The sequence below is a fragment of the Polypterus senegalus genome, chromosome 9 (assembly GCF_016835505.1).
Source record: "Polypterus senegalus isolate Bchr_013 chromosome 9, ASM1683550v1, whole genome shotgun sequence".
NCBI classification, from domain to species: Eukaryota; Metazoa; Chordata; class Cladistia; order Polypteriformes; family Polypteridae; genus Polypterus; species Polypterus senegalus.
Window position 1 is genome coordinate 131,631,483 of NC_053162.1, and position 26,191 is coordinate 131,657,673.

The 26,191-nt window shown below is 39.1% G+C and overlaps 1 protein-coding gene across 2 annotated transcripts in view; it reads right to left on the minus strand.

The window, feature by feature from the left end:
* The window catches only part of whrna (whirlin a), a 227,853-nt gene that overhangs the window by 55,132 nt on the left and 146,530 nt on the right, over positions 1-26,191 (minus strand). For both annotated transcript variants that reach the window (XM_039763881.1, XM_039763882.1), the window contains exons 4-5: positions 13,504-13,709; positions 13,273-13,309 (exon numbers count right to left, since the gene is read on the minus strand). In XM_039763881.1, coding sequence (XP_039619815.1) covers positions 13,273-13,309; positions 13,504-13,709 — 243 coding nt within the window. The remainder of the gene's footprint in view (positions 1-13,272; positions 13,310-13,503; positions 13,710-26,191) is intronic.

Here is a 26,191-nt window from a genome sequence, read left to right on the forward strand (position 1 = left end):
AAGACTTCATGAGGGTGACCCAAGGGCCCCATGTCCTCTAATGGGCCCTGAGCTCACTGCCCAGCAGCATGCAGCTCGATTGGCATTCGCCATAGAATACCAGAATTGGCAGATGCACCACTGGTGCCCTGTGCTTTTTACAGATGAGAGCAGGTTCACCCTGAGCACGTGACAGAAGTGAAAGGGTCTGGAGAAGCCATGGAGAACATTATGCTGCCTGTAACATCATTCAGCATGAGCAGTTTGGTGGTGGGTTAATGATTGTCTGGGGAGGCATATCCATGGAGGGTCACACAGACCGCTACAGGCTTGACAAAGGCACCTTGGCTGCCATTAGGTATCAGGATGAAATCCTTGGACTCATTGTCAGACCCTATGCTGGTACAGTGGCTCCTGGTGCACGACAATTCCTGGCCTCATGTGGTGAGAGTATGCAGGCAGTTCCTGGAGGATGAAGGAATTGATACCATTGACTGGCCACCACACTTTCCTGACCTAAATCCAATAGAACACCTCTGGGACATTATGTTTTGGTCCATCCAATGCCACCAGGTTGCACCTCAGACTGTCCAGGAGCTCAGTGATGCCCTGGTCCAGATCTGGGAGGAGATCCCTCACAACACCATCTGTCATCTCATTAGAAGCATGCACCGATGTTGTCAGGCATGTATACAAGAACACGGGGCCATACAAAGTGCTGCGTACAATTTTGAGTTGCTGCAATAAAATTTTGGCAAAATGGAATAGCCTGCCACATAATTTTTTCACTCTGATTTTTGGGGCTAATAAGATCTTAGCTCAACCAGTCTACAAACAGGAAGTTTGCAATGCAATATCAGTAATCACCAACACAGATGGGGATGGAATCCTTGGCCATAAAAAATATAATGCACACATTTAGAGACTACTGTAAGTCCTTATATTCATTCCTCTTAGTTTAAAGAATACACAATCTAATGCCTTTTTTAATGCATTATGGATACCACAGCTAGATACTTTCAGTGCAGAGTAATTGGATGATACCTCTGACACACAATTACTAGACACTATAACTCACTTCAAGGTGGGAAAGCACCAGGTCCTGATGGCTACCCTGTTGAATTTTATAAAAAATTCTCAATCAAGTTAGCTCCCCTTTTATTAGCAGCTTTTATAGAAGCCAGAGACGATAAAATTCTACCTCAAAGTTTTCACCAAGCATTAATTACTGTTTTTCCTAAAAAAATAAACACTTATTACAACATGCATCATACAGACCAATCTCATTTCTGAATAATGATGTTAATATACTCTCCAACGTCCTAGCTAGAATATATGACCAAATTGGATTTATTAAAGGTAGACATTTGGCTTCTAATCTCCGATGCCTATTTAATGTAATATATTCACCCATAAAGTCCAACATTCCAGAGATCTTATTATCTTTGGATGCAGAAAAAGCATTTAGTCATTAGCACTAAAACGTAAGTAACATGATAGTTATAATTTGTTACTAACCCTCACCTATTCTGTTTCTCTTCTCGGTACTCAAATGTGGCAGTCGGTGCCACGGCCCACCTGCCAAGTTGTTTTGCCTGCCTGAGGTAAAGTCATCCCTGATGGAGGATCACAGGAATCGTGGGGTAGAGGGGTCCTTTCATCGGATTGGCTGGCCAAGCAATGTTTCAGCTGTTGGATGGCCAAATGGGGGCGGCAGCTTGATGGCTGAGGTGTTCAGGACTCTAAAAATATCCAAATCATATTATGTGATATCATCTATTGTTAAATTCTGGTCCGTACTTGTAAAATATTTATTTTTATACTGTATTGAGGATTTGTTCTGATCTGTGTTTTCTATTGTATTGATCCCCTTCTTTTTGACATCCACTGCATGCTCAACCTACCTGGAAAGGGGTCTCTTTTTGAACTGCCTTTCCCAAGGTTTCTTCCATTTTTTTCGACACAAGGTTTTTTTTGAGAGTTTTTCCTTGTCTTCTTAGAGAGTCAAGGCTGGGGGGACCGTCAAGAGGCAGGGCCTGTTAAAGCCCATTGTGGCACTTCTTGTGTGATTTTGGGCTATACAAAAATAAATTGTATTGTATTGTATTGTATTGTATATAGTTGAATGGGATTACCTATTCACCACTTTGTATAAGTTTGGGTTTGGCCCTAACATATGTGCATGGATCAAACTACTGTATACCATTCCAGAAGCTTCAGATTGTACTAACAACACAATCTCAGACTACTTCAAACTAGATGCTGTACTAGATAAGGATGTCCCTTGTCACCACTGCTATTTGCAATCACCATTGAGCCATTGGCTGTTCACTTTTGAAATACATCAGAGATAGAAGGGATTTTCAGAGCAGGATTTGAACAGAAAATATCACTATATGCAGATGATATGGTACTGTATATATCAGACTAACAAAATTCAGTGCCTGCAGCCCTAACTGTACTGGCAAAATTTCAAAAGATATCTGGACTCAAAATTAATTTGAACAAAAGTGTGCTTTTTCCAATGAATTCTCCAGCAAACAGCATTAGATTGGACACCTTCCCTTTAATCATTGCAGATCACTTTAAATATCTGGAGGTAAACATCATAAGTAAATATAAAGCTCTTTTTCAACAACATGTTGCTGTTTTTATGGATAAAATTAAACAAGACATGCATAGATGGTCTACCCTCCATAAAGGGCGACCCTACAATGACCTAAATCAGAAGGTGGCATGACTCTACCTAATTTTCACTTTTATTACTGGGCAGCAAACATACAGTCTATAAAAACCTGGACACTAGCACACATAGATGAATACACATTAGCTTGAGCTACAATAGAAATTAAATCGTGCAGTATGTCTTTATATTCCTTGCTTTGTACACCAGTAAATACAAGACATTGTCAATATACTAACACCCCAATTGTCTTTCATTCACTTAGAATATGGAATCAATGTAGGAAGCACTTCAAGTTAGAGAATATTTTATCTGTGGCACCTCTACATGATAACCACCTTTATCCACCTTCTTAAACTTACACCCTTTTAAATGTTTGGAAAATGCATGGGATTAAATCATTTAGGCATTTGTAAATCTCTAAATTTAGTTTCCCATCAACATATTTTTTCCACTATCTCCAAATTAGAAGCTTTGCTAAACGAAATCTGCCCAATTTTCTTCACCTCCCATCTATTTATATTCCAGAATAAATACTGAACAGTCTTGAAGACTCAGACAGCATTTCTATAATATATTAAACCATTTTAAAGTCCCTACCTTTTAGAGATCCCAAAGTACAGTGGAAAAAGGATTTCTCACTCAACATTTCTGAGAAGGAGAGGAAAGGAGCCATGTACTGTATAGAATTCACTCTAGCTCCATATGTGCAAAACGTTCAATTATCATTATTCAATCAACTTAATTTTTTTTTATTAAGCACACATGTCTTGTTTAAAATTGTCCAAAATATTTCCAGGGCAATCAAGCTCCAGCTTCATTAGGCCATATGTTTTGGGCATGTACCAAATTAGCATCATTCTGGACAAAAAAATAGAAATGCCTTTCAGACAGCCTTAGTGTCACAATCCCTCCTAATCCATTAATGGCTGTATTTGTTTTACTTCCAGATGGATTTAAAGTGGAGAAGGACAAATAAACTCTAATATGCCTTTATTTCACTATTAGCACGTAGACTTATCTTGCTCAACTGGAACAATTCTAACCCCCCTCTATTAAGTCAGGGGGTAACTAATGTTTGAAATTGGAAAAATCTCTCTTAGAGGATCTGTTCAAAACTTTTTTAAAACCTAGCAGGATCTAATCAATAAAATTTTACATTAAGCACTTATAGTGGGGAGAAAGGCTCATTTACCTTGTGAACGATAGGGGGCACCCTCGCTCCCTTGAACCCCTGTCCACGACTTCAGACACCAGGTAAAAGTCCTCAAGTTGACTTTATTTTTCTCCCACAGTGCACAAAGCACACTCTCCACCACAATACTCATTAACAAACAAATACTCAATAATAAACAATCCTCCAGCTCCCAGACGCGTTGCCACCCTTCCACCCAGCTCAGCTCATTGTCTGGGAGTTCCCATAGTCCTTTTATACCTCCTGACCCGGAAGTATTTCTGCCCAATAGTCCACAAGTCCTTATTTCTACCGGGTCAGGGTAAATAGTCCCTTTCTTCAACCCGGAAGTCCGTCGCTCTTCCTGTGACGAACCTCCGGGTCACAGGGCACGAAGAAGCCCTCGGTCCTCCCTGCAGCTCCCTCCTGTGGCCCCCACGGCATCCAGCAGGGCTTTGCATAAAACTCCAATGTCCATGATGCCCTGCTGGTCTTCTGGGGACCTCCTCGCTGCAAGGAGGGCTCCACCTGGCGGCTTGGGGGTATTGGCCGGGATAAATGGCCGGCCATCCATTACAACCTCTATACTACTCTCAAAAGTTTTACTCTGGCTGTTGGCCTTTCTTTCTTTCTAATGGGTGGGGGATAAATTGAATTTAGTTTTGTTAACTTTGACCTTTTTGTATGGAATGTTACTTGCTTTAAATATATTCAATAAAAGTTAAAAAAATATAGGTTTAATATAGGTGAAGTATGAGAAGGAAAGCCTCAATTTTGTAAGATCATTCAGAAGGATAGTCATTAACCAGACAAATGTCTAATACACAAATATAATCATTTTTATCACCTCAGTTTCAGTACATACAGAAATGTGCAGACAGTACTCTGTCATTATTAAATATGGTGTCATTCAGTTAATTCAAAATGCTGCTGCAAGAATCATTAAACAAACTAGAAATTACAACCACATCAGTCCTGCTCTGAAGTCTTTACACTGGCTTCCAGTTAAGTTTAGAGATGATTTCAAAATCCTCCTTCCTACACATAAAGCCTTAAATTGCCAAGGGCCTGCTTATGTATATGACAATATTATTACTTACAAAACAGAGTGTGAATGCTGGCCTGTTAAGAATTCCCAAGGTTAATAAAATAACAGCATGTGGTCAAGCCTTAAGTTACAGGGCCTCAAAGCAGTGGAGGGATCTATCTGCTAATATAAGAGATGCCCGTTCAGTCTCAACTTTTAAATCTGGATTAAAGGCTTGTTACTTTAGTCTGGCACACCCTGACCAAAGCTGCTGATTACTTGAGTATATTACATGTCTGTTTGGTAGTCATACTAAAATAAAAGCATTACAATAATCATGAACCATTACTAATTGTCCATTATTCTATTTGTCTTCTTGTTTTTATACTGTGGCATTTGGTGCTACTGCTTGACTGCCAAGCTGTTTTTCTGTCCAGTGAAAAGACATCTAAGATGACCAGTAGCCTTGGATTCAACAGATAGATTGATTCTGTAATCAGATAGCATTGCCTCTATTGTGGAATGTGCAGAAGGGGATAGGTGGCCAGTTGCTCGAAGGCTCCAGGACTGTGACTGTGTCTGACTTTTATTTACTCTAGGGATGTTGCTGAATGGAGTTTTTAATTTCCTGCCCTCCAATGTCAACTGGTAATTGTTCAACAGTTCATTAATGGACAGAGATGGGCCCCATTTATATAAATCAGTTTCAAAGTTTTTTGTAATTTTGTATAACTCATCATATAATCAGTAAAGTGTGTAACTGCATTTTATCTCAGAACTTGTCACATTGCTCTGTGCCTGCATTCTGTGAAAACTGCTAAACTCTTGACAATTATTTCAGTATTTTAAGTTGATCTAATCTAACAAACAACACTGCAAGAATGCACTTATTCTTTCAACATAGTTAGTTTTCTGGGAAAGAAATTACATCCTACAAGGATTATAGTTTGCATCAGGTACTCTAAAGAAGATTAAAACAGTTAACAAATCCTTCAAGAGTAGTTTTAAATCCCAAGTATCACATAAAGATGAGAAGCCTCCTTGAGTCTGGTTTTAAATATTCAAGTGGGCAGTAGCACATTTCACTTAGATCAAAACAACCCCCAGAAGCCCACAGAAAAAATTACTGTTTATGCCCATATGTTTGGGAATAGGTAAGCCAGCATGAAATAATCATCTACAAATGGAAAATATTTAAGACTGGCAGAAGTTTTCCAAGGTGAACCAGAACAATAAATGCCTTAAACATGTTTATGGAAGTCTTTAAGAACTCCAGGTTATCAGCAAAAGGCCCAAGAAGATGTCTGACCATAATCTTTGTCAAGGTGACAACAAATTAACTTGTACATGGGCTGTTGGAAAGAAGGATACCTCTCCTCTCTTTAAGGATATAACCACACAGATTAAGTTTACTACAGATCACTTGGGTATATTGCAAGACTTCTGAATAGCGTGCTCTGGACAGAAAATTGACCAGAAGAGTAATTTTGCTGAAATGCCAGAGCAGACTAAAGTTCCCTTTCAACACAAACACAATGGTAAAATCATTATGGTTTGGATTGGTTTGCTGTTGCTGAGTCACGTTCTCAACTCTAAAATGTTCCAGGAAATACTGCAGCAGAACATGAGGGCATCTGTCAAGGCTCAGCTCCTCACCCTTACTTTAAAAGGACTTTAACTTTGAGAATTGAGATGAGGACCAGTGAAACATTAGGTAGGTGAACTCAAGAGGGAAGCCTTCACTGTCCAACTCTTTAAACTCACAACATCAAAATGCTGAAACTGAACTGAAAACTGAATTTAGGAAGAGGGTGAAGATCCTAAATCCAAGTACAAATTCAAAACAGAACAGAGGATAGTTTTTCAATGTCTTAGTCAAAACCAATGAATAAGTATTTTAAGATGATATGGGGCACTAGATGTAATATGAAGGTGTAAGGAAAGACTTTGTGATGGGCGGCCATGGGATGCCAATGAATGGAATGGAAGGACCAGGGGAGAGAGGAATGCTGAGGCAATACTTCCTCTGGGACGCTAAAGGGCAGCCACCCTGGGTAGCTGTGGCAACACGAATTCCCACAGGGGACGTTGGGAGCTGGAATATGGTGCAGCACTGTTGGGTTCTGTGGGGGCTGCCAGGAGGAACTGCAGAGCCCTATAGAGAGTTTCCACCACACCTGGGAGTGATTCCAGGTAATCCTGATGAACTACCTGGAGCTCTCCCAGGTGCTGAATAAAAGGAGCCGCCTCACTCCATTCAAGGGGCCAGAGTCGGAATGAAGGGGTGGCAAAGGGACTGTGTTGGTGCTTTGCTGTACTGTGTTGTGCTGTGGGAAGCAGAGAAAAGTGCTTCCCAGCTGTAAATTAAAGTGGGTGTTGTGTGCTGAACCTGTGTCCTGCCTGTCTGTGTCGGAGTTATTTTGTCTGTAGGTGCCTGGGCATCATAACACATATATCACACAATTTAGGCATATGCATATAGAGGTGTGGGCAAGGATTTTGTTTAGATCACATTGACAGAGATTTTACTATACATGAAAATATTTGTGTCAAAGGCAACAATACCAGATATTGAAATTGATTTTCTGTTGATTTTTAAAAATTGAATAATTGAAACTGTGATCTTCCAGTGTTATCTGCAAAATTAGGGCCTCTTTGATCTGTTACAGATCTGCAGTCAATCCTACTGTAATTCCTTATTGTATGGTCTTCCAAAGTCTGTTCTTAACCACCTGTAGTACATTCAGAACTCTACTGCAGGGTTCTCACACCAAGCCCTGTGAACAGCTTTGAGGGAATTAGATTGGATCCCAGTTGAATTATGCATTCATTCCAAAATGCTTCTGTTAACACACAAAGTCTTAAATGATCAAGCTCTCCACCTTATCTTTCTGATCTCTTATACCTGTATGTTCCTGCCCACCAACTCCAATCATCTGAAATCACTCCACTGCTTACCATTCCCAGATCTAGGTACAACTGATGATACAACCTTCTGATTTTCTGCTCCAACCCTGTGGAATGCACTTCTTCAGAAACTCAGAGAAGTCTAGTCACTACCAGTTTTTAAAAATAGACTTAAAACGTACACATTTACTAAAGTCTTTGTATAGTTCTGTTTTTTTATCTTTTATTGGTGCCTTTTTATGTACAGTATTTTAACTACTTTGTTATGCTTTGAGCCATGTCCTTTGGCTCTGACAGGCACGTTACAAGTTCAAATAACAGTAATAATAATAAAAATAGAAATTATTATTATTATATACTGATACAATTAAAATGAAAATATACTGTACGTTCTTTGGCGGCATGATGGCACAGTGGTAGCGCTGCTGCCTCGCAGTAAGTAGACCTGGGGTCACTTCCCGGGTCCTCCCTGCATGGAGTCTGCATGTTTGCCTCGTGTCTGTGTAGATTTACTCCCACAGTCCAAAGACATGCAGGTTAGGTATTTTGGCGATCCTAAATTGTCCTGTGTGTGTGCCCTGTGGTGGGCTGGCACCCTTCCCAGGATTTGTTCCTGCCTTGCACCTGTGTTGGCTGGGATTGGCTCCAACAGACCCCCATGACCCTGTGTTAGGATATAGCGGGTTGGACGATGGATGGATGTTCTTGACATGTGTTAAAAAACACGGCACTTTGAGAGGTGAACTTAATTTTTTTACAGCACTTTAATCTCTTACTTCCAGCCTTGAACTTTAAGCGTGTTCTGCTCCAGTGTCAAGCAATTACCCCCCATTAAGAATCATCCACCTTATTGTCCCATTCTAGTTTGAGATTCAGAGCTTTATACTTCCTATAAGTATATGTGTTTACCTTTTAAAATTAAACCCGCCAACTGTAGTCTTCACATTCAAGTTCAGGCTCCAGCCTATAGCTTTTCTGTAGCTGTTACACCCCAACCCCCAAGAAAAATTAAACTCCAGCTTTTAATATGTAGAGTGCAGGCTATCATCCAATATTCATACTTTTAAGATGATTATCAAGCTAAATGAAATACTTCCCTGAGAAAAATAGACATTCATTCTTGTCAATTAAACAAACCGCAAAGAATTATATAAAACAATTATGGAAAGTAGCAGTTTAAGTAGAAATACATTCATCAGACTCTTTTTAAAAACTTATAAACTAAGCAGAAAAGAAAAGCATAGACCCTGCTGCAATGGGAAATTCCATGAATCTTTCTCTACCTAGAATCTTCTTTGGCCAACTTCGTCTATCACTTAGATCAGCTATGAACTGAAGTACTGGGTAGAAAAATATCTATCATTAGGAAACTGATGTTCTTCTAATTGTTATTTTCCGTGTGTGCTGATGGTGGGTCATGGTGGAGACTGGCTGAATTGAGCAGAAAACACTTTCATTTCCTTCTAGAATTTTCTGTAGATATCCTGTACAGCAGCTGAGAGATATAAACTCTTCCAGGGTCTTCTGAGTCTGACAGAGGTATCCAGCTCTTTCAATCTGGAGCAACTATCAGGTCCCACAGAATTATAAAGCACCTTATACAGAAAGTGAGCCTAGTAGCTCTGTGGAGGAACATCATTTCAGTTGCCAATTCTCATTGTTTAGGTCATCTGTCAAACTTCTTAAATACATGTATAGTCTTAAGTGAGGATTTCTATTAATGAGTGAAGAGACAATGTCATTCAAAGACTAAGAGTAAATTCATTATCACAATCCACCACCACTGTAGCAATCTATTGCTAAGTTTTAAAGCTACCTGCACACTCACTCCTGTACAACATACTAAGGTACTTTAACTCTTCCAACTGGGGCAGCTCCTACCCCTAATCTGGAGTGGATATAAAAGTCTACACACCCCTGCTAAAATCATAGATTTTGTTTAACAAGAAAACGAAACCAAGAGAAATCCTGTCAGAATTTATTCTGCCTTTATTGAAAAACTGCAATCTACACAAAGAAGGTGAAAACAAATCAGAAACTGTTTAGTGGAAAAAGGAAAAGAAAACTAGAAAAACCTGGTTGCATTAGCGTACACAGCCTTTAATAATCAAGGATATGGCTGCATTCAGAACCAACAAATCACAGTAAGTCCTTTCAAATAGTAGTTACTATATACCTGACATCAATTAAAGTGGTTCTCATTGAGCTCAGATAAAGTTAGTGTGTTCCTGTAGGGTTATTCTGATATCCTCTTGATTGCAACACACTCCAGAAGCCATGGTCCATAAAGAGCTTTTAAAACATGAATGGGATCTCATCATTGAAAGGAACAGGGTTACAAAAAGGTATCCAAAGCATTAAACATTCAATGGAGCACAAGTGGAGAAAACAGGTTTCAACAGTGACTCTACCAAGATCATGACATCCTTACCAAGACTGATGACAAGACAAGGAGGAAACTGGTTAGGAAGGGTACCAAGAGGCCTACATCAACAATAAAGGAGCTGCAGGATTTCCTGGCAAGTACTGGCTGTTCCCTATATATGACAAAAATCAGTCGTATTCTTCATATGTCTGTCTGGGTGGTGTGGTAGGGCAGCAAGACAAAAGCCTTTTCTCACAAAGAAAATAATCCAAGCCTGGCTACACTTTGCAAAAATGATACACGCAGTCTCCCACAATCATGTGGAAAAATGTATTATGGTCTGATGAGACCAAGGTTGACCTATTTGGCATTAATTCCAAAAGCTATGTTTGGCAGAAAAATAACACAGCATGTCATTAAAAGAACACCATACCCACAGTGAAGCATGGTGGAATCAGCATTATGTTTTGGGGCTGCCTTTCTTCAGCTGGGACAGCGGCTTTAGTCAAGATGGATGGAAACATGAATAGCTTCAAGTATCAGTTTATTTTGGCACAAAACCTTCAAACATCTGTTAAGAAGCTGAAAAAGAAAACAACTCCACTTTTCAGCATGACAATTACCTAAAGAATACATCAAAATCAACAAACCAATTACTTCATCAAAGCAGGGTCATTGTTCTGGAATTGCCCAGCCAGAGCCCAGTCCTCAGTCCAATTGAAAATCTGTGGGGTGACCTGAAGAGAGCTGTGCACAGGAGATGCCCTTGTAATCTGACAGATCTGGAAATTTTTTGCAAGGAAGAGTGTGCAAAAATCATCAAGTCCAGATGTGCCGAACTGATAGACTATTACCCAAAATGACTGAGTGCTGGAATAAAATCAAAAGGTGCTTCAACTAAGTATTAGTTTAAAGGGTGTGCACACTAATGCAACCCGGTTTTTGAATGTTTTTTTTTTCCTTTTTTCACAGTTTCTGATATTTTTTTACCTTCTTTGTATAGATTGCAATTTTGCAGTAAAGGTCGAATAAGCCCTAACAGGATTTCTCTTGGTTTCTTTTCTGTATCATACAAAACCTGCCATTTTGGCAGGGGTCTGTAGACTTTTTATATCCACTGTACAAAGCAGAAGCCTCTCTTTTCTGGAAAAAAACAAAACCGAAAACTCATCCCAGTTTCTACATTTGTGCCTATAAACCACTCAAATGTGTGCTAAAGATGGCAGACAAATAAAACAAAGCGGACAACCCAGTACATATAGCAGGTTCCCTAACATAATACTCTCCAAGCATCTGATAATATCCAGTAAATAAACAAAATGGGCACATGGCCAATCTATGTGAAATGTGTACTCTATGTACAGTAGTGAATATTTCTGGCATATAAAATATATTCAAAAAGAGCATTTATGAGCAAGCGATGTAAACTGCAAAAGCGAATGAACAGAAAGTAAAGTCAGCAAACAGGCAGATGGTCAAATAACCAGGAAAGAGCACAAAATACCCAGTCACCTGAATCAGTAAAACATTGGCCGAAAGTAAAAGTCAAAAAACAAAGATAAGAGTTCAATATCCAGAAAAAGATCTTTCTTCAACAAAATTACTGTTGTAAGATTTGCTTTATAGTGTATGTGAAAAATCCCAAAATTAGAAGGTCTGAAAAATGGCACTTCACTGAATGATATACCAGTGATTACGTAACCAGAAATGGAAGTCATTACAATAAACAATACAACAGCAGACACAAATGTGTGTAATCAAAATGGTGTTATTATGACATCATGAAAACAACAACAAAATATAAACAAATCCAGAAATGCAAAATTAGGCTATGTAAAACATGGTCAGAAATAAATTAGGAGGTACTGTACAAAACCCCAGAATTATGGGACTGCTAACCTAAAGAGACTTGACTAATGCTAAAGAACTGTAAATTGCTCCCTTCCTTGTCTGTTTGTGTACTGAGTATGCCCTGCTATTAGCTAGTCTAATCCAGCCTAGCGTTGGTCTCTGTCTTGTGCCTGGTTTTGCTAAAAGAGGCTCTGGCTTTAAGTGGATTAAGTGTGTTTGAAAATGCATGGAAGGAAACAATTTTAATGTTACATACATTGTATTTGATATGCCAAAAAATATGGACTAAAGAACTAAAACCTCATATATGGCCAGTGCCAACTCCACATAGTTCATGTTTCCATTATTATTGAGTTTTCACTGCCCTGTAGTACATGACAACATAACTTTTCAGAATATAATTTATTTTTTGAAACTCTACAAGAAATTTGTTTTCATTTTTCTTGTTAATTGTAACTGATGACACAAATGTTAACAGCTTACTGTAAGCTAACCTAAGTTTCTCTCTTGTTGTAAAGAGTTCAACCACCATCTAGTCACAATCTTTAAATCCAAAAGTCTTCATACTTAACCTAAGCCAGCAACTTTAATTCTGGCCCTTTAGTCACAAGTCTCCATTAAACAATCTGATTTCAATCATAGGTTATTAACTCTACAATGTTCAATGTCAATCTTCCAACCTTCAACATTTTTATCCTTCCAACTTTAAACATTTGATTTCTAGACTACAACATCCAATGTCTCCAGTATTTCCACTGCTAAACCTATAGCCTCAAAAATGAAGTCACCAAAGTTGAATATCTATCAATCAAGCTACAACAGCTAATGTGAAGACTCCAATCACTATTCTTCAATATTAGTATGTAACATTTATTGATACATTTTCAATTAACCATCTCGTACTTCCAATTTTGATACTCCAATATCCAGGAGTGAGCTACAATATGATTTCAGTCTTCTATAGCTGACAAGCTTGTTTCTGTTCTTAGTGTTAAACTTTTATGTTGACCTTTTTTGTAAGTCACTTTAGATAAGAGTGTACTAAGCAAATAAATATAAATGCAAATGTAGCTAAGGAAGCTGACCATGACTAAGATGGTAAAAGGGACTAAGCTAACTAGGAGGATAAAGCCCTTAATTCCAAGCAACAATCAAATGAAATAGTTCTACATAAACATCATTCCTTATCAACATGTTCTGGTCTCAGCTTTTTTAGGTCAGTAAACCGTATCACGCGGAGAAGACAAAAGAACAAGCCAGGACTTCAGTAAGAATAACATACTTACCTTAGCAGGTGTAACCGAAGGATGTTCCAGTGGCAATCTGTTAAGGAAAAAAACAGTTTTAGAATATGAAACTGGAAAGTAGGCAGCATAAAATTATACTGAACCAATAAACCTCACAGCAAAGTAAATTGTTGATCTATCCAAATGTTAAGCTAATGTCATTGTTTTGTTTCTGTCATCTAGCAAATTCACCAGTAAGGAGACTCTGTGATCATTAAAGAATAGTCATACCCCATCACACTGCTAGTAGAAGAGCTATCTGTGTCACAACTTGAGATCCACTTGGTCTCATCTACGATGGTCCTAGAATGCGGCAGTCGGCCCACATCCTTTATTGTCATCATCAGATGTCTTGAGGACTTGAGGATGCTTACAGCTTCATCGTGAGGAATATTAAAAAAACTGCGTCCATTCACTTCAAGAATCTGATCCCCAACCTGAAAAACAAGAGGGAAGAATTAGTTACTCACTTAAGTCTTTCTCTCACTTACAAGATCAGTGTGTGCAGTTCAGAAGTTACAATAATAATTTCCTCTCATTATGTTTTAAAGAATTAGATCATAACCCTGATGAGTCACAAGGCTCAGTTCCACCCATCTGTTGCTTTATCGTCACGGCACTACAACATTGCCTCCTGCTGTGTGGGTGAAGAGTGAAGCAGTGCTTCACTATGCCTGATTGGTCTCACAGGATGTGTTGAGAAGGAGTATTTTAGTGGGAAATCTGAGTAAACACTGGGAATAAAGCCATGATGAGACAGTTAAACAAACAGAAATGGTCAAAAGAATCTTCATATTTTACATGATATTCTTTTGACACAACCTACAGAAGTAGGGTGAAAAACACAGGTGAGAGATGTAGAAGCTCTGGATGCCTTAGAGGCAGTATTCCTCTTACTGTAAAAAGTAATTAGTAGTGTGTCACCCAAAGTAAGTACCTAAAGGGTCATTCAGGGATACGGAAATTTAATTTGGAAGAGCCAAAGAATGGATTTGAAAACTCTTACTTTTGATTGTGCCATTTGGTGGAGTCTTTTAAAGGGACTAACTTCATAAAAGATCTGAAAGTTCATTTTCAATTTTCAAAGAGACACGAATTCTATCTAAGAAGATGCTCAGGGAGAGTTAAAGCCTTGGCAGAACCATGGTCTTTTGAAGATCCAACTACCAGTCTGGTATCTTACATGTCCAATTTCAAATCCAATTCAAGAAAAAGACTGAATTTAACCCACCCTCCAAGGCTTGGTTTAACCAATACTCTGACTTTACTAAATAAATCCAACATTATCAGGGGCAAAATCCAAAAAGCCAAAAATGACAACATCAAATGACTGGAACAATGACTGGACACACTATTAAACTGGCTGCTCCCGGGGCTTCTCTGCACAATGCACAAGCACTACTCAAAGGGCGTGAAACCATTTTATTTCCTACTTCATCAATAATATGATTGCCACATTGTTTGCATTGCAATATGGGGTTAAAGCAGGTAGCACAAAGAAGGGGAACATAGTAAAACTATTTAATATAAGAGGAGAAATGAGGTCTCAGAATTCATCAATAATTTATTTCCTTAAACTAGCACCTATTACTGTGACCCTGAGAATGACAGAATGTGAGGACAAAACTGTGTAAAAACTAACCTTAAGAAAAAACCTTCACTGAGAAAATAATTTTTTTGATAAGTATGTTTATATGGTACCTTTCTCAAACCCCTAGTTATGCCACAGAGCATTAATAAGAGGACAATAAGACGCAGAATCAACAATAAAGAATAATAACAGAGAATATCAAGAGATAATAAATAACTGATAAAGAACAGACGTCATGTGTCCTGTACGATTAGTGTAAGAGGCCTTGAAGCTGAATTTTGAATAAACTGTAGTCTATTGAGTGTTTTAGCTGGGAGATGAGTGAACAGGGAATTACAATAATCAAATTGGAAAGTAATGAAAGCATGAACCAGTGTCCTTTTGTTTAGGAAAGGGAGAAGGCAAGCAATATTATGAAAATGGAAAAATGCAGTTATAGTAAGTGACATTATACAAGGCTCAAAGATAAGTGCTGAGTAAAATGCCAAAATTACAAACAGGTTGTAAAGGATTTACAATCAGGTCAGATCAGGTTGGGGAACATGTGCTGGTACAGTGTGTTGTCGCACCCACTGTACGACAAAACAGCTTGGGATCCTGGTTGGCAACCCCCCAGGCAGACACGTGGTACAGTCCCACCCTCTGGAAAAGACCATCTATCTGCCCCAACCAGGTGTTACGTGGCCATCCCCTTGGTCTGGTCCAGCCTCCTGGGTCCTCAACAATGAGGATCCTGCGAGCCGGATCACACTCAGGGAATAAAGGTAATGTGCCTTGTTTGGGACTCTGTGAACAACCGGTCATTCAACACAAAGTCAAACCAGCAGTATCTAAGGATTCTCCAAAAAGACACAGAACCAAAGAAATCCAGTCTTCTTCTCAAGTCACTGAATAGTGTCCATGTCTCACCACCATATAGTGTAGCAAGACAGGAAGCACCAGTACTCTAAGGACTTGGACCTTCATCCTTTTGCATAGATATCGGGAACATCACAAACCCCTTTCTAGAATCCTCATGACCCCCATGCTGTCCCAATTTATCTACTGACTTCATAGGAAGAGTCACCAGAGACACTGCTGTGTCAGGGAAATCATGGGGGTATGTGACAGGATTGGCACTCCAGCCACTGTAAAAAAAAACTTCACACGGCTCTGAGGTGACAGACAGGACTTTCTGCTCTCTATGGGAATAGCGCTGCTACAACCGTCCATAATAAGGCTGCTCACATTATGAAGGTGGGGAGGGGAGTCCTTGGGAGCCCCATCCCTGGAAGAGTCAAAACTATCGGATAGTCAATGGGGTCAGGCTTGTCGAGGATCAGAACTGGTGCGGTGCAAGGCGTCGCCCGCTGTGCAGCAGCACTCGAGTCCCAATTTGAGGCTGCCCATTCGGGTAGGTGTGTGGAACATTTACAATCACATTATATTACTATAAAGGTTTGCTAACTTTATTTTTATCAGTATTTAATCTGAGAATATTTGCATCTAATCACCTGCTTAATTTAGAGATGCATTTTGTTAATGAGGTGGGCGAGAAATCAGCAGTAGATTTAGTGTAAATAAATCTGAATGATGTCAGCATAACACTGAAAACTGATACCATGTCAGCAGATGATCTAATCAAAGTGGAGAATGTAAATCAAAAAAGGGAACCTAGAACTGATCCCTGGAGCATATCTTAAAAAACATGGGTAAGAGAAAATGTGTAGAGTCCAAGACAGATTAAATTACCTTCTATCATTTAGGCAAAAAATTATTTGCCAACAATGCCAGCTGAAGAAAACAAAAGAGAAGAATGTCGTCTCTCTATTATAAAAAAAAAATCCTGGGAGAGAAAGACTAGGGAGATGTTCACGGAAGACACTTAAAAGACCCGCAAGATGAAAGAGATTGGCCATGGACCATCTCGCGGGGACCTTAAACACGAGATTCTTGCAAGATACACCTTACTTACAACCAATATCAAGTAAGACCACAGGCAGCAAAACACTCAGTCATGTAAAGGCTTTGAGCACACACAGATCCAGGGCTCTCAATGTGTATAAAACGTATAAGGACAATACGTTATAGATGAAATGTCAATGACTAAGCGAAGAAGAAAGAGCAGCGTGAATAAAAGAGACTTAAAAGCACTGGAGGGAAAAAAATGCAAAAAAGAAAAAGAATAATCAAGGTGCAATTTTAGAAAATAAGCAAAGTAATAATCAGCCCCAACAAGTGGAACTGAAAAAAAGCACGTCTAATTGGGTTCAGAATTAAAAGACAAAGAGTAAAAGACAAAGTAGAACTTCATAAAGACGTTCAAAAACATTGGTGCTATACACATGCAGAGCAGGTTAGAGATTATGAAAGCAGTGGAATTCGAAAGATCGTAGTAGTGCAAACAAATGGAAATTATTACTTGAAAAACAGGAAAATAATCACCACAGACCAGGTGTTATTGAAATAAAAGCAGGACAAAGCGAGGTCAGAAATAAAAGACAAAGAGTAGAAAACAAAGTAAAATATCATAAAGAGTTTAAAAAAAGGGGGCCAAACACAGGCAGAGCAGATTAGAGATAATGAAAACAGTGGAAGTCAAAAGACTCAAAAAAAAAAAAACATAGGCGCGATACACATGCAGAGCAAGATATAAAATATGAAAGCAGAAAAAAACTACAGTGTCAAAAAAAAAACAAAAAGAGAACTTATTTTTCTGACAAATAACGAAAAGGTGAATAGAGATCAAATATATAGACATAGGTGATATGTCAGAAGTATGTAAATATTGTAAGGCTTTGAAGTTTAAGTCAGAGAACTGCTGATGATGTAGATCATTTTGTCTGTGCTGAAATTCCAAACAGAGAGAGCTATCCTGAATTATGGTACAAAGTCATTAAACACATGTCTCACTGACCTCATTAAAAAAATTCAGCATGTTCAGACTCGAAAGATTCCAAATATTGTTTTTAACGAAGTTCTGAAATAAAAGTGAAACTAATGAAATAGCAACAATTCAAAGAAAAAAAAATCTTAAAAGTGTGTATCCGGAAAACCAAACACGGGGGGTTGGTGAGCGAAGCGAGCAGGGGGCAAAGCCCCCTAGTAATTTAAAATATCAAAAGCACAAAAGGTCAAGTACAAGGAACTTGATAAGAACAATAGGATCAGAAAATAGGAGGAGATCATTTACAGCTTTTAGAAGAGTGGTCTATGTACTTGCAATATGAAGAAACCAGACTAAAAAGGTTCAGAACTATTCTGTTTGAAAAGAAACGGTTGTGTAGAAACCACCTTATCCAACACAGAACTGTAGTTGTCAAGATTGGATCAATCAAGACCAGATTCCTTGAGGACAGGAGTACCAATGGCAGTTTTGAAGACAAAAACAACTTAGTCAGAGGCTATAAATGTATTAATCAGAGGTGGGATGTGACTGGAGATAACTGATACACAGGCTTTAACAAGTGCTGTATCGACTGGGACAAGTGTTAATAAGTAGGAATTTGATTTTATAATTAGATCAGAAGCTGAAAAATAATCAGTCAGAGTGAAAGATAATAGTATTTCTTTTTCATACAAACCTATGACTTAGATGCATTATTTTGCTAAAGACAAAGAACAGACTGTTCTAAATGAGGATATATGGCCCTTTTCTAGCTTATAATTTAAGCATTTGTGGCTTAGGATCCCCCAAATTTTATTATGCTAATAAAATGCAATCCTAAAAAGAACAATAATTCCACAAAACATTGTGTAAGCCACCAGTTTCATATCTCTTACCTCTGAAGGGTAGAGAGGTAGGTCTTCCCACATGCTATACTTCAATACCAAACCATGATACTGAACCATGAGAGACTACCCTGGTCATTCAATCATTAATCTCTACTTCCAGACTACCTTCTTCAAGGAGACATGTTGTTCATTTTTTGTCCTAGACAATATGAGTTCCATTCTTTATAGATGTGTGACTACAAATATGCTAATCTGTAGGAAAAGACATACAGTATCTATATGGCTCATCCATCCATCACTAAACTAACTTCAGTTCAGCAAATTCAGTTCATTTGCTTTTATGATCCTCATTGCTCACTTTCACACGACCACAGTGCAGCTTGGATCATCATTTTTTCAGGATTTCCATGTCTAGCTAGTTCTGTGTCTCTCATGTTCCTCAGGTGATGAATGACAATGATGAATTTGAGGTATTGTTGTGTTAGGTTTCCCTGTGACTCTACTTCAGATATGCAGGTTTAGAAAAGTGATGGATGGATGGATGGATGGATGGATGGATGGATGGATGGATGGATGGATGGATTAAAAGATGGATGGGTGGATAGATGTTGTGTTAGATTTGGTTGTAGACTGATTTTTTTTTCTAGGAGCCTTTAAGAGTAAAGGAGACTGACATTAAACTTCAGTAGCTATTAAAGAGTGATTCTTTCCAATGTAATCACTGGAGCTAGCTTACCTTATTCGAAAGCACAAACATTACAGACAGATAGATAGATAGATAGATAGATAGATAGATAGATAGATAGATAGATAGATAGATAGGGGATAAAGCCATAAAAGTAAGCTACTGCCTGTGGTCTGGTGGAAACACAGCTGTTTCTACTGTAAATCAGAAGAGAAGGCATTTTCTTGAATCATGTCAGGTCTGCCTGATGAAGTCATTTTGTTAAGAAGCTCAAGAGTTGCTCTTGCTCTTTTAATTAAACAAAAAGAATTTCTTTTCCCTCCAGCAGACCTGCATGGAAAGAGCATGGCAATCACATTGCAATAAAAAAGTGCCTTGTTCTCTGGGCTTTTATTTTGATTCCATTAGAGCAGTCAAAGCCATTGTCTCATAAAAAGATTCACTGCCTTTGGAGAAGATACAGCCTCAAGTTAACCAAGGCAGGAATGGCATAAGGAAAATAAAACATATCCTTGTTGTTTCGACTTACTGTACATTGGGTCAGTGAGCTACATGTAACTGGCTGCCACTAACTGACCTTGACAATAAAGCTAGGAGACACCATACTGGGTTAGCAGGATCCGGTCACTGCACTCATAAAATATAGTGGCATATTCACTGATCTGCTTTTTCATAAGTGCCAATGTATATTTCTTTAATTTTTGCCACCTGACATTACACAGATCCATATTTAATATCACCCATTGGATGCTTGAGATTAGCCACAGACTTGAGAATTTAATGGCAGGTTGGGTGCTGTTTAACAAAGAAGAACTGTTCTGTCTTCTCTGTTTTTCACTGTCAGGCAGTCAGTGAATCAACGTTTATTTAATAGAGCTCATTTTACGGTGAAGGACATAGCAAATATTTTAAAAGTAAATGACAATGAAATGATTATATAAATACAACAATCTGACAATGAAATGATTATATAAATACAACAATCTGTGCTCAGGAAAGGTTTACAGTGATACAGTGATTCAATAAAAGGGAAAATAACTTGAAATTAATTAGTTGTTTTAAGTGTAGCTTCTTAGTCTCATGGCCGTACTGTCCTATGCTACAAAAAATGAAATCTAAGCAATTGTAAAGATTTTATCTTTTTTCCTTATTCTAATATTTATTGACTTATCGAAAGCTTGCATATTGTAATCTTTTTAGTTAGTCATTAAAAGGTGTCATTTTGCTTGACTTATCACTTGACTTATCAAGAAATTTATATTTAGGCTATTTTGCCTATTTTAAGAAATCCTGCCAAATACATTTTGCTTACCCTATTTGCAGATGTTTTGCTAAGTAAATAGTCTTGCTGAAGTCAGATGTAAAACATACTCAGCAAAAAAAGAAACTTTCCTTTTTCCAGGACTGTGTATTTCAACAATAATGTTTTAAAAATCCAAATAACTTTACAGATCTTCATTGTAAAGGGTTTAAACAATGTTTTCCATGCATGTTCAATTAACCATAATCAATTAATTAACATGCACCTGTGGAATGGTCGTTAAGACCTTAACAGCTTACAGAAAGTAGGCATTTAAGGTCACAGTTAAAAACGCAGGACACTAAAGAGACTTGTCTACCGACTGTGAAAAACACCCAAAGAAAGATGCCCAGGGTCCCTGCTCATCTGCGCGAACGTGCATTAGGCATGCTGCAGGGAGGCATGAGGACTGCTGATGTGGCTAGGGCAGTAAATTGCCATGTCCGCACTGTGAGACGCCTAAGACAGCGCTAAAGGGAGACAGGAAGGACAGCTGATCATCCTCGCAGTGGAAGAGCCCGGATCTCAATCCCATTAAGCACGTCTGGGACCTGTTGGATCGCAGGGTGAGGGCTAGGGCCATTCCCCCCAGAAATGTCCAGGAACTTGCAGGTGCCTTGGTGGAAGAGTGGGGTAACATCTCACAGCAAGAACTGACAAATCTGGTCCAGTCCATGAGGAGGAGATGCACTGCAGTACTTCAAGCAGCTGGTGGCCACACCAGATACTGACTGGTACTTTTGATTTTGAGCCTCCCTTCATTCAGGGACACATTGTGAAACATTTTTAGTTTATGTCTTATGGTGTTGACTCTTTTAGTGTTCATACAAATATTTACACATTAAGTTTACTGAAAGTAAAAACAGTTGAAAGTCAGAGGACGTTTCTTTTTTTGCTGAGTATATGTATATTTAGTGATGGTCACACAGCATCAAAAGGACTGCCGGTAAGGGAGATGATACTGAAGAGCCACAGGAGATACAGATTTCAGTACTTAAAACACCAAAATCAACATATCTGCCTAACAACACCCATAAAGCATGGACAATCTGCACAGCACCCACCTTCTGACTGCACATCCAAACAAGTCAACTAAAGGAAGTTAACATTACACTCCAACTGGAAATGCAAACGTGCTATGCCAGAATAACTGCAGCATTTTAACACCACATTGCTTATTTAAACGCTATTTGCTGTTGTCATGTCATTTAGTGATTCAATAGTCAAAATGATAGAACGACATTGTAGCAAACAGAAGTACTTCTCAAATGTATGTAGCTGCAGTGGTTTTTGTGTATGTGTGTGTGTGTCTCCTCTGTCATTACAATGTATGCATTTTACTTATTATATATTACTAGGGGGCGCTGCCCCCTGCTTGCTTCGCTCGCCAACACGCACTACACGCTATACTGCTGCTGCCGCTCGCGTATGGGGAAGGGGATGTACAATTTAAACAGATTGTTATTTTCATGGGAATTGTTACATATTTATAATAGAACTAACTATTTTACATTACAGCAAGTAAGCAACCATAGTGAAAAATAGTCAAATGTAACAAATTGAAAGAAAATTATGTTTCATGTTGCATAAAAGTTATTTGTTGCGTTATCCATTTTGATTCTGTTTGGCTTTGAAATTAACACGCAAATAAAACTTTAGTAAAACAATATTTGGAATTAACTTTTCATTAATATTGCATTGGGGCAGCACGATGGTGCAGTGGTAGTGCTGCTGCCTCACAGTTAGAAGACCTGGGTTCGTTTCCCGGGTCCTTCCTGCGTGGAGTTTGCATGTTCTCCCAGTGTCTGCGTGGGATCCTCCCGCAGTCTAAAGACATGCAGGTTAGGTGCATTGGCAATCCTAAATTGTGCTTGGTGTGTGGGTGTGTGGGCTGGCGCCCTGTGTTAGCTCTGACCCTGTAGTTAGGATATAGCGGATTGGATAATGACTAACTGGCTAATATTGCACTGAATTTTGTTTCCGTGTTTGCAGTTACATCGTGACAATGCAACGTATAAATGCCCGTGAGTGAATATCATTTCTTTCTCTCTAATAAATAAGCCGACTGTTTTGAATGTTTGTCCCTGTGATTTTTTAATTGTCATAGCAAAAACTATTGTAACGGGAAACTGTAAACATTTTAATACAAACGGCATATCAAGATCACCTTTGGTGTGTAATATTATCCGCAGAAGACATACTACATTACCTTCCTTGTCGCCTGTTAAAATTTTACATGTCAGAATTGTTTGACCAATTCTAAATACATCTAATCTGCATAGCCCATCACTCATACATAAATTACACAATAACATGACGATACATCCTTCTTTCAACAGTTTTTCGGGAGGTGGAAGACCAGATGGTGTTAACGGTTGTAGATATTCTTTGGGATATTGTAAGTTGATGTTTTCATCTTCTGCACCATCACCACCAATTGTTTCAGCATAGACTATTGCTACGTATTTAACCATTTTGCCATGTGACCGATCGACAATTTTCATGTTAATTCATTTGACTTCATCTTGGTGCTAGGATTGCCTGTCTACTCATTTCTTCTGTTGATAACCCTTCGCAATGAAATTCTTCAATAGGATTTGGACATAATAAGTCTTCTTTTAATGGGAACTTAAAGTGACGAAAATGTAAAAATTTATAAGAGCTGAGAGCGCATTAACTGTGTGTAACAAAAGCATTCACATAAATGAGAGGTGAGAGGACCGTGGGCATGGGCATTTAACCATAAATGGTTGAGAGGAGGACAGAACTTGAAAAAATCTCTTAGCAATTGTCTCGTCTCATCTCAAGATTTTCTTTTATAATATAGAAAGATATTTATGATGTATTAGTATCCTTGTATATACAGGCAGTCCCCAGGTTACGTACAAGATAGGGACTGTAGTTGAGTTGAATTTGTATGTAAGTCAGAACAGGTACATACATTTTTTTTTAATTAATTTTATTACAATCCATACATAGTAATCAAGTTTTTACAAAAAAAAGAATTATGTTAAGAACAGATCGAACCCCACCCCTATAACAGGAACATAAATTTAATAAATACTATTGCTGACCGACTGTAACCAAATGCTCTGCCAATGAATGATGGAGTTTCACCTCTCTCTGACCTTTTTATTATTTCCATTTTATTTTCAATGGTGATGGTTTTTCTCTTCTTTACCGTATCACCAGCACTTGTATCAGATTTGTGTTTCAGAGACACTGTTGAAGGGTGAAGACAAAAGATTAAGATGAGCTCTTCTGCACAGCACTGTACACGCTATCACAGCAGGAAGGCACCAGTCGTCAACAAGTCTGATGTACTGACAAGAGACAACTTCCTGCTATGTACGTAACAGTACAAGCAGGCTTGCTATTGAGAACGAATGGGGGCATCGATGGGCGGTTCATCACCAGCCCAACTCACAGTCACCTCCACTACAGTATGCTGCCTGCAGCGTTCACGCCCACCGAGAACAAACATGGTGCAGCCAAAGGCGGGTAGTGAATCACTCCCATTCAATAGGCAGCCATCCGATGCACACTAGAATGCTAGCCCCCGCCTCTCTGTTCACCCTCAATGGCCTCCATTCAGCCACAACTAGGTCACCGCTTGCAGCATTACCAGCCGCCCAATGAGAATGAACGGGGCAGCCATGTGTGCTGGGCGGGCAATGAAACCACTCGCTGCAGGAGCCGCCTGAGGGACACTACACTGCGTAAGCAGAGAGATTGCCACCCACCTCCAGCCTCCATCCAGCCACCACTTGCAGCATTACCAACCGCCCACTGAGAACGAACGGGGCAGCCGTGTGTGGTGGGGGGGCAGTGAAACCGCTCGAGGGACACTACACTGCACGGGCAACAAAATCGCCCCCCCTCTAGCCTCCGTCCAGCCACCGCTTGCAGCGTCCCCAGGCTGAAGATGCAGTTACTGAGGCGCATAAGTCGCAGTTGTGTTCCCATTCGTATGTCGTAGGTCAGATGTCCGTAACCTGGGGACTACTTGTATTACCATCCATCCATCCATCATCCAACACGCTATATCCTAACTACAGGGTCACGGGAGTCTGCTCTGTTACCAAGGGGCTATGTAAAATCTAGTTTCATGTGTTTGTTCTGGATTGGCTGCCACCTTGCACCTAGTTCTGCTGTCACAGCAGCCAGCATCCAGTGATACTGAATCGAGCAGGTTTGAAAAGTAACTAGGTTTATACAAGGATGGATTTTTGGTGGAAGGACTAACTAATTATTTAAAAAAATTTGCAACATTGTGGTAGTTAAAATTATAAAATGGATATTAGAGGCTGAGATCATATTTTATCTGATTATCTAGTGTGGTCTATGGCCGGCTTGTCATCACAGCCAATCCCTCCAGGCCGCCAGATGGATCTCTTCTTGCAGCATGGAGGTGCCCCGGATACCAGCAGGGAATCATGGACTATGGAGTTTTCCCCTACAAACCTGCTGGATACCCCAGGGGCCAACAGAGGACACAGCAGGAAGGCCCAGAGAGTTGTTTGTGCCCTATAACCTGGAAGGGCGTCTTAGTCAAAGCGACAGGAGAGATGACGTACTTCCGGGGTGAAGAAAAGAACTTTTTATCTGACCAGGAAGTGATAGGAATCATGGACTGAAGAATGGGAAACTATAGACTATAAAATGACTCTGGGAACTCCCAGAAGACGAGTTGAGCTGGGTGGAAGGGTGGCAATGCGTCTGGTAGTCGAGGATTATTGTTTATTGTGGATTATAGCATATTTATGAGTATTGTGGAGAGTATTGTGCTTTGTGCACTGTGCAGTTTGAATAAAGTCAACTTTTGGACTTTTACTTTGTGTCTGTTGTCTTGGACAAGGGTTCAAGGGAGTGATAGCACCTCCTATCTGTCACACTAGTTTTCCTAATTACTCTGCAGATATGATGCCACTGGTCTGGTGGAGTTTCACGATGGATTATGCTAAATGAAGCCTGGTCATTCATACAACTCCTAGGTATGTTTCTTCACAAACTATTCTCAATGTTATTCTCACTTGCTTTATGTGGTACAAAACTAGTGTTAACATAAGAGATGTTCTTTTGGACAAAATAGCATCACACTCAAGCAGGCAGTTTCATCACAGAAACTAGTGAGTCATATTTGGATGACATTCTAAAATGACACTTAGAATATTAGCAAGGATTTGGTAATTCTGCAAACAAATATGAGATTTTATAAGGCAATTGCCCAAGGCTAAGCAAAATCTTTACTTATGGTCTATAAACAGACGTGTGACAGTGGGTTGTCTCCAAGTAATAACACAAGCATGGAAGCCAAGCCATGACTATTTAGATGTTGACATTTAAGAGGGAGTATGAAATATTGTGTTCCACTGTATACTGCTGTATTAACTAACTAAACTCTAAACACTACTGAAGTGAACTTCTGCATAAAGCATTTGCTAGGTACAGTACCTTTGCACCGTATGAGTAGCAGCTTTCTGTCAAACTAACAGAACTGTGGCTAAAACAAAACCAGGGAAACAGAAAATCTCAACAAAGCTGTATCTCCAGATGCAACCAACCCATTTACTGGAGATATGCAATGTGTAAGGAGAATATAGAAACAAACAATCACAAAGCATGAAAT